General features: G+C 30.3%; 1 protein-coding gene across 1 annotated transcript; it reads left to right on the top strand.

The window, feature by feature from the left end:
- The first annotated feature begins 2311 nt into the window (after window positions 1-2311).
- On the top strand, window positions 2312-13943 carry LOC130957585 (uncharacterized). The gene is made up of 6 exons (XM_057884429.1): window positions 2312-2426; window positions 12493-12988; window positions 13073-13234; window positions 13319-13390; window positions 13436-13616; window positions 13755-13943. The coding sequence occupies exons 1-6, from the start codon at window positions 2312-2314 to the stop codon at window positions 13941-13943; spliced, it is 1215 nt and encodes a 404-aa protein (XP_057740412.1).
- The last annotated feature ends 1898 nt before the right edge of the window (window positions 13944-15841 follow it).

The raw sequence follows: 15841 nt of genomic DNA, 5'->3' as shown, positions 1-15841 counted from the left end.
CTTGCATCAATATTCAAGTAATAGTAGCAGTACTAGTACCATCATTTGTATAAATTTCAGAACAATTATTATCTAAATATCCAAGCACTAAAATAGATAACATTTCCAATCCAAATCCCTTTAACATTCTACAATGAATGTTATCCGAATTACAAAATAGTTACAAGATGATAAAAATTGTGGAAGGACCAATGAAGAATTTACCTGAATGGAGCAATAAAACAGCTACGGGCAGAAGAACCAGAGACAGAGGTGGACCTAAATGGTGGTTCAAAAAAGGGATTAGGGCAAAAAAGTGGTTAGGGTTTTTTATTAAAAAATGAAAATAGAATGGAATAGGGAGAGGAATGAGGACGACCCACCTGGACGACGGACGAGAGACACAACTCCGACGATAGAGGGAGCAGCAGTGGTTGCTCTTCCAACAGTGGCGGAGACCGATGGAAAAACTTTGTTTGTTGTAATGAACACAGTCCAGGTAACTTGACACAAACTTTAGAGGAGAACAGAGGTGGACAGTGCTGGCGGAGGGTGGCCAAATCGACTTCCAGAGGATGTTGTAGAGGAGAGAGAAGAGATAGGAGAATGGGGGGAGAGAATGGTGTTCTCAAAAGTGAAGGGAGAGAGCCGCACATTTTGAATTTAGATCAGGTTTATCGGCGGATAAACACGACGGTAATGCATTGCATTTGACCAAAACGCAGCATTTCATTAATTGGGATTTACCAACGAATAAATTCGACGATAAATCCACGGTAATCTCGGTGCCAATTTTCCTTTTTTTTCCTCCAATTATTACCGGCGAATTTACGGACGGAATATCAAATTCGATGGTAACCTTTTAATCTGACGAATTTATTGCCAAATCTTCCGGTAAACCCGCCGCTAACGTTCGATACTAAATTTGACGATATTTAGTGTTTTTCTTGTAGTGATCGTAAAATGAAGTAGGACATGTATTTTTCTTTGGAAATATGCTTTTTAGAAAAAGCAACAAAGCATCAACTGAATTGTTGCTCCATCCATAGCGACATTTATTTTGAAACAGCTTAACAATGAAAGATAATCTCGGAATTCCACTGTCCAGATAAAGGCTTTGCTCAGCATCTCTCATTAGCCTCTAAAACTTTTTTTCCCCTCGTGAGATTCTTCTGCTCTATTGTCATCTACATTGATAGTAAAATCTCTCGGCGTCTCCTCTAGTGTTTTTCCTCTAAAGATGTTATACAACATATCATAAGTGGCAAAATCATTCTCATTTTCACAATCAATCTCATTTAAATCAAATACATCTATAGTTGATGTATCTTGAAGAATCTCACCATGATGCAGCTGTGTTTTATATGAAGTCACTATCCCCCATTAGTGCACATAATGATGAACTTCATTTTTAAGTTTGAACAAAAAATTATTACATTTGGGACAAGGACAACATATTTGATTTTTCACACCGTATTGAGAGAAAAAAATATCCAAAAATAATTCATCGAGGCACTTCCTAAACTTAGGGGTACGTCTATCAAAATTAATCCAATATTTCTGGTAGTTGACCAATGGAATAATTTATGCACAAGATGAAAAACGGATGAGAAAAGGATGTAAATAAAGAGTGGAAAAAAGAGGAGGGAGACATAACCTAAAATTACAGCAGCTATCACTTTCAAAGGGCACTGTTTAAACTAAATTCTGAGGCGATTCTCTATAACTCCCCAATACAAATTATTCTAATTCAATTCATTGTAAAAAACATAAGTTTAATAATAAAATTGAATTAATATTTCTATGTTAATAAGGATAATGTAGTTATCATAATAAGACACTCAATTTATAAAGACAAAAATATAAGCAAAAAACAGAATCAAAATCATAGAACAAGGAAGCAAAAATTAGAATCAAATAATAGAACAAAGAAACAAAAAACATAATCAAAATCAACTTTCCAAATAACCAAAAATCATATTATTAAACAGATTACACAACAATATTTTCATAGACAACAAGAATATCAGCAAAATAAAAAATCAGATTATCAAAGAACAATATAGGCAACAATATTCAAATAACATACATTTACCTTCAGCAGAGCATAAATCAGATCAGACCAGCAGTAGAGGAAGAACAGTGGAGATGAACCAGACTAGCAGAGGCAGAGGACGACGCAGGACAAGCAGAGGAGCAGAGGAATAGGAACGGTGACCACGAACACCGACGATGCAGAAACCGATGCCGACAGAGAGGAGACGAAGACTACGATGACACAACGCACAGGAGATGTTGGCGCACACAAGACGACGACGCACACGACACGACGATGGCGCAGAAGATGACGGCAGAAGAGACGAAGGTGAGGCGGAGACGAGGCGTTCAAAGGAGGCTACGCCGGTGCTTCGTCTTCAGTAGGGGCTCCATTGTTCCGTGGAGTGGAGGTGCATATATAGTAGAGAGAGGAGGGAAGGTGAGGGAGTAAGAGTTTTTACTATTTTACTTTACCTTTTACATTTAACTATTGTTATTTATGTTTAATAATTCAAATTAAATTTTTTTAAGTTTTACAAATTAATTTTTAGTTAACATTTAAAATTTGATTATTAATAAAAATTATATATTAATTTTTTAAAAGAATATAACATAATGTTTACAATTTTAAAAAATTGATGAAAACAAACAATATTTTAAAAATTTAATTTTTGAAACAAAATAAAATTATCCTGAAAAAAAATTATATAAACAATTTTTTTTTACTCTTAAAGATTTTAACATTTTGAAATAAATTTTTTAGTTATAAAAAAAATTACATTTTGTGACAAACAAATAACTTGTTACAAATAATATTGAATTTTGTGACAAATTAATTTTTCTTACAAAATATTTGAATTTTTGCCACTACTTTATCCTTTATTGCAAAATATTATTATAAATTTTTGTTACAAAACACTATTCATTACAAGAACTAACATAATTTGTAACAAAAAAATCAAGTTGTTACAAAATTTTTGTACGTTTTGTAACAACTTGTATTGTTGTTGTAAAATATTATTATTCTATAACAATCACCAATTATTGTAACAAAAAATCATTATCATCTTCTTATAACAATTTTAAATTTGACACAAATTTTTTGTTACAAATATTTCATTTTCTTGTAGTACAGTCAAAATTCTTTAATGGGTTAACTATTTTCGTTACTGCAGTTGTCTACCAGTTATGTCCAAAAATCATCAAAACTTTGAGAAAAAAGATAGTCACAAAGATAATTTTAAAATCATATTTTTTTAATTATAAAGCAATGAAGTAAATAATGAGTAATTGTTTCTGTTGTTTCACAACAACAAGGGCATATTATCGATGTAAATAGGAAGCGATAATAAATCTGAGCAAGTATTGAAAAGCGGCCATACAAATAATTGTTATTTCTATATTTTAAGAATATTTGATTAGCCATAATATTGATGTTAGTTTCATATTTGGAAATTAGGCTTCTATATATGGTGTGAAACATTATTTGTTGCGATCTTGTTTAGTTTAAATTTTTAAGATAACTGACATGAATATTTATTATAATTATATCAAGTATATATTAAAATTAGTTATTAAAATTAGTTGTTAATATAAAATATACATTAAAATTTAATTAAATTATATTTATTTATATATATAATGATTGATTTTAGTATATAAATAATATTTTTATATTTATTATTGTTCAATTTGCTAGTTCAAAAAAGATATTAAATTTTTAAAAATTAAACTTTGATGTCACTTATTAATTAGTAAGTACAAAATATACTCAAGATAAGTGAACTGAATATAGAAGGAAATTATAAATTTTTATCCAAAGGCAACGTGTTTTTTTAGGCTTATAAATAAACTTTTCAAACGGTTAAACTAGGTATTTAATATTTTTTCTACCACTTAGATTGGATGCAAATGACAATGTACGAATAACTTATTGCAAGCAAACATTTATAAGAAGTTATATTTCACATCACTTTAAAATAAAAATAACAATAACCTGTAAAGAGTTTAAAGTAGATAGAATGCAAATTTAGATTTTATTTTGATTCGGTATAATTCTTTTACCTACTTGCAGTCCTCTCCACTACGGTGATGGAAATTTTTTATTAACCACTTTCGAGAGTCCTTGATAAACTACGACACCAAACAATACCTTTATATATACACTTCATGGAAAATGCTACGGTGAGAAACATTATTTTTTTTTACACATGAGGAACTTAGTTGGCATTTTCTATTAAGTGCCATCTGTCCAACTGAAGAAGAGCAGCTTTTAGCCGTTCACAGACTACAATGCAAAATCTGAAAGCATTTAATGTAGCGTCAGTACATTACACATTAATTAGAAAATGTAATTAAGTCTTTTTTAACTCTTTAATACTTTAAATTATTATTTAAGTTGTGGGCCTTTTTTTAACTGGTTTATGTTTAGACTTTGGAAGAATAATTAATTGCACTCATTTTTTTTATGATATAAGATTGATACTAGGCACAAACATAAAGCCCTATTAATTAGAATTTTTTTCAAAAATGAAATAAAAAAATTTATATTTTTTCAAACACTATTTTTAAACTTTATTTATAATTAAAAAAATCTTTAAAAAAGTTATGTTCGTTGTTTGTGTATTTTTGTGTACTCCTATATACTGTTTGTAGATCTATATACTATTTAAAGATGATGATAATGGATTAAAATGAATTAAAAACGTAAAATTCAAAAAAGTTGAAGGAAATTTGTCGAGAGTAAAGCGAACTCTATCATTTTTATAGAGTTTGTCGAGATTGCGACGAACTTGCTTTAAACAAAAAAAATTTTATTTAAGGAATTAAAATTCAAAAATGGTGTTATATTCAATGTGAAATGATTTAAGGTCTAAAGATTTTTTTTTGAAGAATTAAAATTTGATCTGATGCTCATAAGTTTGGTATAAAAAATGTTAAAATATTTTATTGTTAGTAAAACTTAGTGTGTTCTGCATAATAAATACACAATTAATAAAAGACAATTTTTCTTATTAACAAATAATCTCAATATATTTATTGTCATCTATTGTATTCTAAGAAAAAAGATAAATTTTATATATTAAAAATGACATATAATAATAACAATAGAGAGTGTTAATAATATAAGCAAAAATAAATAATTAATATAAAATTAGTCAAATTATCAAATATTTAGAATTTTTTATTAAAGATTATAAATTTACGCTGAAAAAATTTTAAAAATATATATTTAATGAGAAGAAATTAATCTTCTATAAAATTTTCAAATGATATATAAATATATTTGTTATGTACAAATTCAATTTTATTGCTATTGTAAAATGATCAATTGGACTATATATCTTATATCTTTTGACACAAGTTAGTTTACTTCCCAAAAGATATATAGTCCAGCTGATCATTTGACAATAGCGATTGTTCGTACCCTGTCCTAATAATAAAGGCCTAGGATTAAGCAAAGGACCTAATCCAAAGGGTTGGGCCTCACCAGTACCAAACTTCATCCTATGAAGTCGGTACTCACCACGACCTGTTCTAAAGAAGTCGGGCACGAGATTAGCTGGCGGATAAACACTCATTTAAATGAGTAACTACCCCTAGAATCTCTCTAACCACTTCCACGGGTCATATCTTAACCTCCCTAAGATAATGGGAAGGTTAACACCCTAAAAATATGGCACTACTCCAACGGTGGTTATTGGTTCACCACTATAAATATACTGACACCCCTCTGGTATCTCTAAGTCCAATACTCTCTAGACCTGCTCACACTCTTGCTAACTTAGGCATCGAAATGTCTTTGCAGGTACCACCCCCACCTCCTCGCACAAACAAGTCGGACGGAGCCTCCCGAGTTGCAGATCTATTCGAAATCCTCCTCCTTCACACATTTGGGCCAACCAACTCCATCCAGCCCATCAATCTCCGGTTACCCACCGTAACAGCGATAAAATTGAATTTGTACATAATAAACATATTTATATATAATTTGAAAATTTTATAGAAGATTAATTTCTTCTCGTTAAATATATATTTTTAAAACCTTTTTAGCTTAAATTTATAATCTTTAATAAAAAATCTAAATATTTGATCATTTAACTAATTTTACATTGATTATTTGTTTTTACTTACATTATTAATACTCATTATTGTTATTATTATATGTCATTTTTAATATATAAAATTTATCTTTTTTCTTGGAATACAATAGATGACAATAAATATATTGAGATTTGTTAGTAAAAAAAATTTGTCTTTTATCAACTCTGTATTTATTATACAAAACACACTAAGTGTTACCAATAATAAAATATTTTAACAATTTTTATACCAAACTTATTTTTAGCATTAGATCAAATTTTAACTCTTAAAAAAGATCTTTAGACCTTAAATCATTTCACATTGAATATAATCACATTTAATATTAATAAGCCAATACAAAATTATTTACTTTAATATTCAAAATAAAAAACAAGTAAAAATTACAAATCATTTAGATAAAAAAAAGAACAAAAAAAAGGTGAATATATGTAAAAAAGATAAATTATCAAATATTAAAGAGTTAAAAAAGGCTTAATTACATTTTTTAATTAACTGCAATTTAGAATTTACTGACACCATATTAAATGCTTGCATTGTGGTCTGTAAACGACTAAAAGCTACTCTCCTTCAGTTGGACAAATGGCACTTAATAGAAAATGCCAACTAAGTTCCTCATGTGTAGAAAAAAATAATGTTCCTCACAGTAGCATTCCCCTAGTACAATAAGTCTTACTTTACTTAGAGGCTCTACTTCTAAATAAAAAACTTGAAACAATTCCGACTTTAAATGTTTTTCCTTAAGCATTAAATGTACCTCGCGGTATCTTTTATCCTCAGCCCGTTTATAAATCCGTTTAAAAAGTTTTAGAAGTAATTTTTTTGAATTTTTAACTTATAAAAAGTAGTAATATTAATATTTAATATAATTGTTAAAATTAAATTATAGTTTTTTAAAAAATTATTTAGGAATTTATAGAGAAGTTAAAAAAATGATATGACTTCTTTTATAATACTACTATTTTTTATCACATTTTTATAAAATAAGTACTTTTAAAATTAAAAATTCAAATACAAAATAACTTATTTATAAGCTATTTTTAATATAGTCATTTATTGTTTAAAATTATTTTTTTAAAAGTAGTTTAATTAAGCTATTTTTCCAAACTAGACTTAGTATATTAAGTCACATTCTACTTAGAGACGTTAAGGATTTGTTTGGCAGTTTGGGTGAGCTTTTAAAAAAAGTGAGTTATCTTTTTTTAAAAGATTTTATGAAAAAGTAAAAGTAATTTTATGTAAAAAGATCTTTTTATTTATCAATTATATTATGTTTGAGTATAACAATATAAAAATATTTTTTTGTTTATTTAATATATGAAAAATATCTTTTTTAAGAAAAAAATCTTTTAAAAAAAGATGTAAATTACAACTTTTCAAAAAAATATTTTTTTATTTTTCTAGTATTTTTATTTTTACTACTAAAAATTTATCAAACATACTAAAAAATAAAAAAAAATTATTGAAAAAATATCTTTTTTTATCAAGATAATAGCACTCAAACAAGCACTAACTCTAAAAATTTAAAGCAATTTTAAGTTTAGGTATTTTTTCTTGAGTGCTTAATATACATTATGATCTTTTTTTTCGATAAAAAATCTAACCACTTAGAAAATCACACTCTAGCAGCTATATACAATTTTTCTCTTATAATTTCAATAAACTGAATTTAAAAACTCTCTTAATAGAGTGAATATATACAAATTAAACTTTAGGAATCAAAACTCATTTATCTCAAATTGCATATGAAAACAATTTGATTTGTATAGAAATTGATATATAAGCACAAGAAAACTTAGAAAGAGGCATAGTTACTAAGGCAGTAGTTGGATAGTGTTTTTGAAAGATAAATACACAGTAAAATATAGACACACAATATACAATTTTAATTTATTATGTTTGATGATAATGTATAAGACATATTAATTTGAACTAAATATTATATTTATTTCTGTCATTATAACACCACTACAGCATTATTTTCTACCATTTTTGTCATTAATTTTTCAACTTCAATCTAAATAACTATAAAGTATTATTAAAATCTTTAATCTAATAATCAAATTAATAATTTTTTTATATATAAAAAATTAAAAAAGAGATTCAAGAAAAAAAACTTGAACAAAATATATCCAATGAGAAAAAATAATGGACAACAAAAAAAATACAGGAAGCAAGCACAATTTGAAAAATAGATATCGAAGCATTGAAGACAGATCTATATGTAGGGAGAGGCAACGGAGGCATCAGCGCCGGCACGAGACAACGGAAGCGGGTGAAGATAGATCTGGAGACAAGGCGAGGCAATAAAGGCATCGACACAAGCGACGGAGAAGAGTGGCGGACTAAGGTAGATTTGGAGGCGGCACGACAACGGTGATAGCGGAGGCCGAGAGGGAGGCGGCACAACGATGGTGACGACAACAACGTTGAGAGAGAGATAGGGGCGGTGGTGGCGGAGGAAGAGAGAGAAAGCAGAAGAGAGAAAGAGAGGCGGATAAAGGAGGGAGGCGGTGGTGACAACGGTAGTGGTGGTGGTGACAATGGCGGAAGGAGAATGCAGAGGTAGAACAGAGGTAACAAGGTGGAATGAATTGGAGATGAATAAGGAGAATTATGGGGTTAAGGTAAAGGATAAAATTGAAATTCTAAAAATTAATCAGAGATAAAATTAAAAAAATTTGTCTCATGGATTTTGTCTTAGTGTCACAGTTTAAAGGAGATATACAAAATACATGTATTTTATGTACATCTGTGTGTATCTGTGTCTATTAAAATTTTGTATCTCAACAAACAAATGATGTACATGTTCCACTGTATCCATGTCTCTAGTGAACATAGACATGAACCAAACGAGGCCTAAATATGCATAGCTTCAATACCTCCACTTATACAGACATCCCAAACCTTGGAGATGTTGTAAGTTTATTGGAAATTAATTATTTTGTTAAACTAGCCGTTGCAAACGTTTTGTTAGTAAAACGATCTACGAAATACGGATATTCTGTTGAGTTGTCGTATCAGCGTGTTAGAGACATTTTAAATATGACACTCACTGACTTTTGTCTGACATGAATGTCTGTTATGTCTAACCGTGTCTTAATAAAAAATAAAAAAGTCTTCTCCGAACATATTTGGACACACCTAAACATCATCACGTGTCAATGTGTCCAGTTTTATTCTTAACATGTGTATTCTTGAAATAAATTTAGAAAGAGCATATATTATTATTTATTAAAACAAAAAATATTTTAAATACTTGATATAATTAAAATAAGACATTAACATAATTAAAAAATTAATTTATATTTTAATATGATCAATAAAATATCAAAATATCATTACGATTTATCTAAAAAATATTTTATATTTTATATGTATGCGTGTCCCTATGTCTTATAAAATTTTAAAATTTACGTGTCAGCATATCCTGTGTCGTGTCGTATTCCGTGTTGTGTCGTGTTGTGTCCCGTGTTTGTGTCAATCTCCGTACATCATAGACAACGATTGATTCTTTTGTCAGGCAATCGATTGTGTATTAGTTATTATAAAAGAAATGTGAATTTTACGCACCAATAATCAATTATTTGCCTTAATAATTGATTGTTTGACTACAGCAATAGATTGTTATGTTTAGAGTAGTGAACTATCAATCCGGTCCCTGTCTATTTCTCAAAATGATAACGCGATCTCTCACTATAAAAACGACCCACTTTGGTCCCTGTCATTTATTTCCGTGACCTAATGCGGTTCTTGTGGGTATTTTTCTGTCAACTCTAAATGGAAAATGCTGATGTGTCAAGTTCAAAAATGAACAGGAGCCTAATTGTCTATAAATTTAAATTAGTTAGGGGTTTATTTGTCCCTATTCTTTAAATGATATTTTTTAAAAATTTTATTCATTATATTAATATTCTTTTTTTAATAAATTATTGAATATATGGTATAATAAGTACAAATTAATTAATACATTATTTAAATTTAAAAATATTATTTATTATGAAACTAAATAAATAATTTTCAAATATAATTTTTAAATGTATAAATAATAAATATTAAAATACGGTTAATACATTAATAATAATAATCCTATGATATAATATTAGTATTATAATCTAGATAATTTTTACAATAAAACAAAAAATAATAAACACATTATTTGATATATAATAATTTTTTTTGAATTTATCTCTCTTTAAACTAAATTAATAATTCTATTTGATATCTTTGCACTAAAATACAACATGAGTAGGCTACTAATACTAAATAAAATAAAACATAATATATATATATATATATATATATAATGAAAATCATTTATAAACTCAACAAACTCAAAGCATTAATAATATTATTAATCTATCAATAATACATATTCTCATAAGCCACAGATCCATGAAGATTTATCAATATAAGAATAATGTGGATTAACTAAAATTTTATATATATTAAAATTTAATTAAATGTTACATATATTTTACTCAAAATATTATTCATAGATTAATAATATTATTGATGTTTTGAGTTTGCTGAGTTTATAAATGGTCTCCATAATATATATATTATGTTTTATTTCATTTAGTATTAGACTATTAGTAGCCTACTCATAGTGTATTTTAGTGCCAAGATATCAAATAGAATTATTAATTTAGTTTAAAGAAATAAAAAAAATAAATTTGTTATTACTCAAAAAATTTTTAATATATATCAAATAATGTGTTTATTAGTTTTTATTTTATTGTAAAAATTATTTAGATCATAATACTAATAGTATATCATAGGATTATTATTAATGTATTAACCAAATTTTAATATTTATTATTTATATATATTTAAAAATTATATTTGAGAATTATTCATAATAAATGATATTTTTAAATTTGAATAATTTATTAATTAGTTTGTACTTATTATACCATATATTCAATAATTTATTAAAAAAAGAATATTAATATAATGAATAAAAATTTTAAAAATATATTATTTAAAGAATAAGAACAAATACATTCCTAACCAATTTAAATTTATAGACAATTAGGCCCCTATCCATTTTTGAACCTGACACGTCAGTATTTTCCATTCAGAGTTGACGAAAAAACACCCACAGGGACCGCGTTGGGTCACGAAAGTAAAGGACAGGGACTGAAGTGGGTCGTTTTTATGATGAAGGGTCGCATTGTCATTTTGAGAAATAGATAGGAATCGAATTGGTAGTTCACTCTTATGTTTAAACAACTGATTTTTTCATCTATTTTTTACTTTCTTCATATTTTTAAAATGTTTAAGTTAGATTTTATGAAAACCTTTCTATTGTAACTCAATTTTCATCATATTTCAAAATTTTAAATCATTTTTAATGTTCATGTAAAAAAGATATACATTTAATTTATTGACAAGAATCCCGCCTAGGGAGTACGTTCGCAAGAATGAAACTCAAAGGAATTGACGGGGCCCGCACAAGCGGTGGAGCATGTGGTTTAATTCGATGCAAAGCGAAGAACCTTACTAGGACTTGACATGCCGCGAATCCTCTTGAAAGAGAGGGGTGCCTTCGGGAACGCGGACACAGGTGGTGCATGGCTGTCGTCAGCTCGTGTCGTAAGGTGTTGGGTTAAGTCCCGCAACGAGCGCAACCCTCGTGCTTAGTTGCCAACATGAAATTTGGAACCCTGAGCAGACTGCCGGTGATAAGCCAGAGGAAGGTGAGGATGACGTCAAGTCATCATGCCCCTTATGCCCTGGGCGACACACGTGCTACAATGGTCGGGACAAAGGATCACGGGATATATGTGTGTGTGTGTGTGTGTGTGTGTGTGTGTTTAACTATTCTGTTGGTTCTTATAGTTTTGCCAAAATTTTAATTGAGTTTCTACACTTTTTTTGCTTTCAATTAGGTCGCTGAACCAATATTTTTTTCAATTAAGTTCCTACCGTGAATAAAACATTTGGTTTAATAGAATATACCGTTTCCAGATTGAATATACCCTAATTGTCACTCCCCTTCTATTTTGTAATGACAAAACTAGCCTTCTCATTTTTTTGTTGTTACATTTAGACGAAAACTCCTCCCTTTCTCTTCCCTCCTTGGTTCATCGTTTCGTTGAGCATACTGTAGTCAACCGAGCTCAACTTTGCCAGTGGAACATTGGTAGAAAGTGTTGCTTCTCTGTTGTCACCACTATCATTGAAGGCGTTTCTGCTACTACTAGGTAGGACAATGCCTTCTCATACATTGAAATATTTTTCTTATTTTATACATGTGGGGTTTTGCTGGGTTGTTTGTTGGAGCTTCTTTATTTCTGAAAATGCTTGAATAGGATTTCATGTTATTTTTTTGGAGATTTATGTTGTTGCATTTTTTGTTTATGCATGTAGTTATGGGAGATTCGGACTTCACTATTGAGGTCCACCACGGTGAAAATTTTGTTGATAAGGGACATGGGTTAGAGTATTTAGGTGAAGTAGTTGTAGATGATTTGCATTTTGATGTTGATGAATGGTATTTGCAAGAGATTGTGAGTGAGCTAAAGAAACTAGGGTATAAGGGATATGCCAGGTTATGGTATAAGGAACCAGAGCTGGATTTGAACTCAAGGCTTAGAGAGATGAAGTCTGATGGAGATGTGATGAGAATGACTAAGTCGTTGGTGTTTGGTTCTGTGAAGCATTGTGAGGTGTATGTTGTTGATAGAGTCAAAGAGGATAAAGGGATTGAAATTACTTCTAGTGATGTTGATTATATGCCAGAAGAAGGTGAGGACAGTGATAGTGGGTTGTTAGAGGTTGAAGTGGATGCTGAGTCAGAGCCTTCTACCAAGGAAGAGGCATTTGATGATAGTGCTGACGATGGTGATCATGAGGGTCACTTTGGGTTTGAAGGTGGAGGATAATGATCCACAATCAAATGCCTTCAGGGGATTCAATGGCAACTGAATGAAAAGGTTCCTACATCTAGGGTAGCTCAAGATGATGGAGGTTTAGGGGAGGTTGATGATCAAATTGGGGACATTTATGATGGATTTAAAACTGAAGATATAGATAGTTGTGAGAAAGATTCTGATGACATGATAAAGAAGAAGAGGTTTCCAAGATACAGTGAGGCAGAGATGAGTAGAGAGTATAAATTTTAGGTGGAGTTGAAATTCAAATCACTAGATCAGTTTAAAGATGTCATTAATGAACATGCCCTATTGAATGGCAGAGACATCAAGTTTAAGAAAAATGACAAGGTGAAGTACAGAGTTGTTTGCATTGGAAGAAAGTCAAAGTGCAAGTGAATGTGTTTTGCTAGTAAGGCTGGAGGTTCTGACTGTTTTAGGATTAAGACATTAAAGCATACATGTGGAAGGAATTACAGTAGCAGGCTTGCATCAAGCAATTGGATATCAAAGAAGATTGCCAACAACATTAGCCGAGGGGAGAAAATGGAGCTTGCGATCGTTATTCAGACCATTCAAGACAAATATATGGCAAACATCAATGTTGGCAAGGCTTATTGGGTAAGAAGAAAGGCAAGAGGTGCATGGGAGGACAATCCTATAATATGCCAAGCTCAGAAATTACTGAGTAGAGATACTTAGAAAAAATCCAGGGTCTAGTTGCAAATAATAGTTAATAGGCTTTCTTTGACACACCAGCCAAGGTTTCTAAGAATGTATATATGCCTTGATGCAGTGAAGCAAGGCTTCTTGGCAGGTTGCAAACCCATTATTGGAGTGGAGGGTGACCATGGACAACAACTGTTGGTTATTGTAAAGAGAGATCCAAATGACAACTATTTTCTAATTGTTATGGCTGCAGTAGATGTAGAGACCAAGGATAGCTAGAGATGGTTCTTGGATTTGTTGTTGAATGACATTAGAGAATAAAAAAAGTGGTGTTCATGTCAAACAAGTAAAAGGTATACTCCTTTTAATTATTAATTTGAATTTGAATGATTAATTTGTAATGATATTTTGCTGTGTTTGATCTTGAAAAACTCTTTTTCAGAGGATGATGCAAGTGTTTCAAGAGATGTTATGAGCATTGGAGCATAAGCTTCGCTTGAGGCACTTATATGCCAACTGTAAGAAGGCTTATAGGTGTGGAACTGTTTTGAGGGATCTTATTTTGTCTATTGTCAGAGCTACGTATGTGGAGAAATAGAAGAGAAGGATGAATCAACTGATGAATATCAACAAAGAGTGCTATGACAAGCTAGTGACTCTGGATCCAAAATTGTGGACAAAGAATCACTTCATATTTCTAGTCAAGAGTGACATATTAACGAACAATATCTCAGAGATATTTAATGGAAGAATTTTGGAAGCAAGAGACAAGTCAATCCTCACCATGTTTGAATGAATTAGGTGCTACTGGATATCCATAATTGCTGAGAAAAAAAAAAAGAAGGAAGAGAGTTATGAGGGTTCAGTTTTACCAAAACCCATGAAAATGTTGGATGTAATTGTTGTTAAAGCTATGGGTGGCAAGCTGGGTGGGCAGGAGACTTGAAGTTCACAATAAAAATAGGATGATAATGGAGATATTTGTGGTGAATTTGCTAGTTGAAAGTTGTAGTTGTAGATATTGAGGATTGTGTGGTATGCCTTTTGCACATGCTTGCTTTGCAATATTTGATAAAGGTGTTAATCCTAAAGACTGTTGCAGTAACTATTATAGCCCATCATTATATCTTGCCATTTATGGAAAGTTAATATCACTAATTAATAGAGAGAACATGTGGCAAAAAATTTAATGTGATACCATCATACTTCCAGTACTCAGAGTTAAACCAGGAAGGCAAAGGATGGTGAGAATAAGAGAGCCTGATGAGAATAGGTCACAAACAACATATAGAAGAACTAAAATTTTTGTTACTTGTAGTACTTGTGGTCAATATAGACATAACAGGAGACACTATCTAAACCTTATTGTGATAGATAATTCTTTTGGTTTAATTTGATTATGTGTTAGTTAAACTATTAGCAATTGACTTTTGTTATTGTAGTTCCTGAGACTGAGACTGCTGTTGAAAATAGAGCTGAGACTGTTGCTAATCTCCAAGTTGGTGATGCTGCTGCAGCACAAAGATTTGATACTGCTCCTACTCCTCCAACACAAAAATCTGCTGCTGCTTCTACTAGATCTAAGGTGGTTAGAGAAAGAGGCAAAGGAAGAGTAGTAGGGATGAGTAGAGGAAGGGATAAAGGAAGGTCTATATCAACATCTCAGCCATCTCCCACCACTACACCACCATCTCAACCACCAAACACCATTGTACCACCATCTTAGTCACCAAATACGGCTACATCACCATCTCAAGCATCTCCCATCACTGCACTACCATTTCAGCCAACTCCCATCACTACATTATCCTCTCAGCTAGTTGTCATCATTACAACACCATCTCAGCCATTTATTTCAGCTATACTAGTATCTCAATCTTTGTCTAAGACCAAAATTTTAGTGTGAAAAAGAGTGAAAGACTCAAGTTAAGAGTTAGGAAGGCAAAAATTCAACCATCATCTAAACATATAGACCTCACACTTGATTGAGGTTTCAAACTATCTAGATTTTTTTTATGTGATGTTATTGTGTAGGATTTTAGACTATATTATAATATGTGACACTATTTTTTTTATAGTATAGATCACTTCTGATGTTGTCTTTTTATGTGAGTGGACCATTGTTATGAGAACTATTGTTATGAGTTGGTGAACCATTTATTTTGTGATTATCTATG

Source organism: Arachis stenosperma, chromosome 10 (genome assembly GCF_014773155.1).
Source record: "Arachis stenosperma cultivar V10309 chromosome 10, arast.V10309.gnm1.PFL2, whole genome shotgun sequence".
In the NCBI taxonomy this organism is placed as follows: domain Eukaryota; kingdom Viridiplantae; phylum Streptophyta; class Magnoliopsida; order Fabales; family Fabaceae; genus Arachis; species Arachis stenosperma.
The sequence above is the reverse complement of the archived record's forward strand: the minus strand, read 5'-3'. Positions and strand labels throughout refer to the sequence as shown.

Bases quoted from the DNA above. Each gene is read 5' to 3' on its own strand.
- LOC130957585 (XM_057884429.1), top strand. From the start codon at position 2,312: ATGGCGCAGAAGATGACGGCAGAAGAGACGAAGGTGAGGCGGAGACGA. The intron at 13,391-13,435 runs GTGAATGTGTTT...TGACTGTTTTAG, and splicing joins GGAAGAAAGTCAAAGTGCAA to GATTAAGACATTAAAGCATA. The intron at 13,617-13,754 runs GTAAGAAGAAAG...TTGACACACCAG, and splicing joins ATGTTGGCAAGGCTTATTGG to CCAAGGTTTCTAAGAATGTA.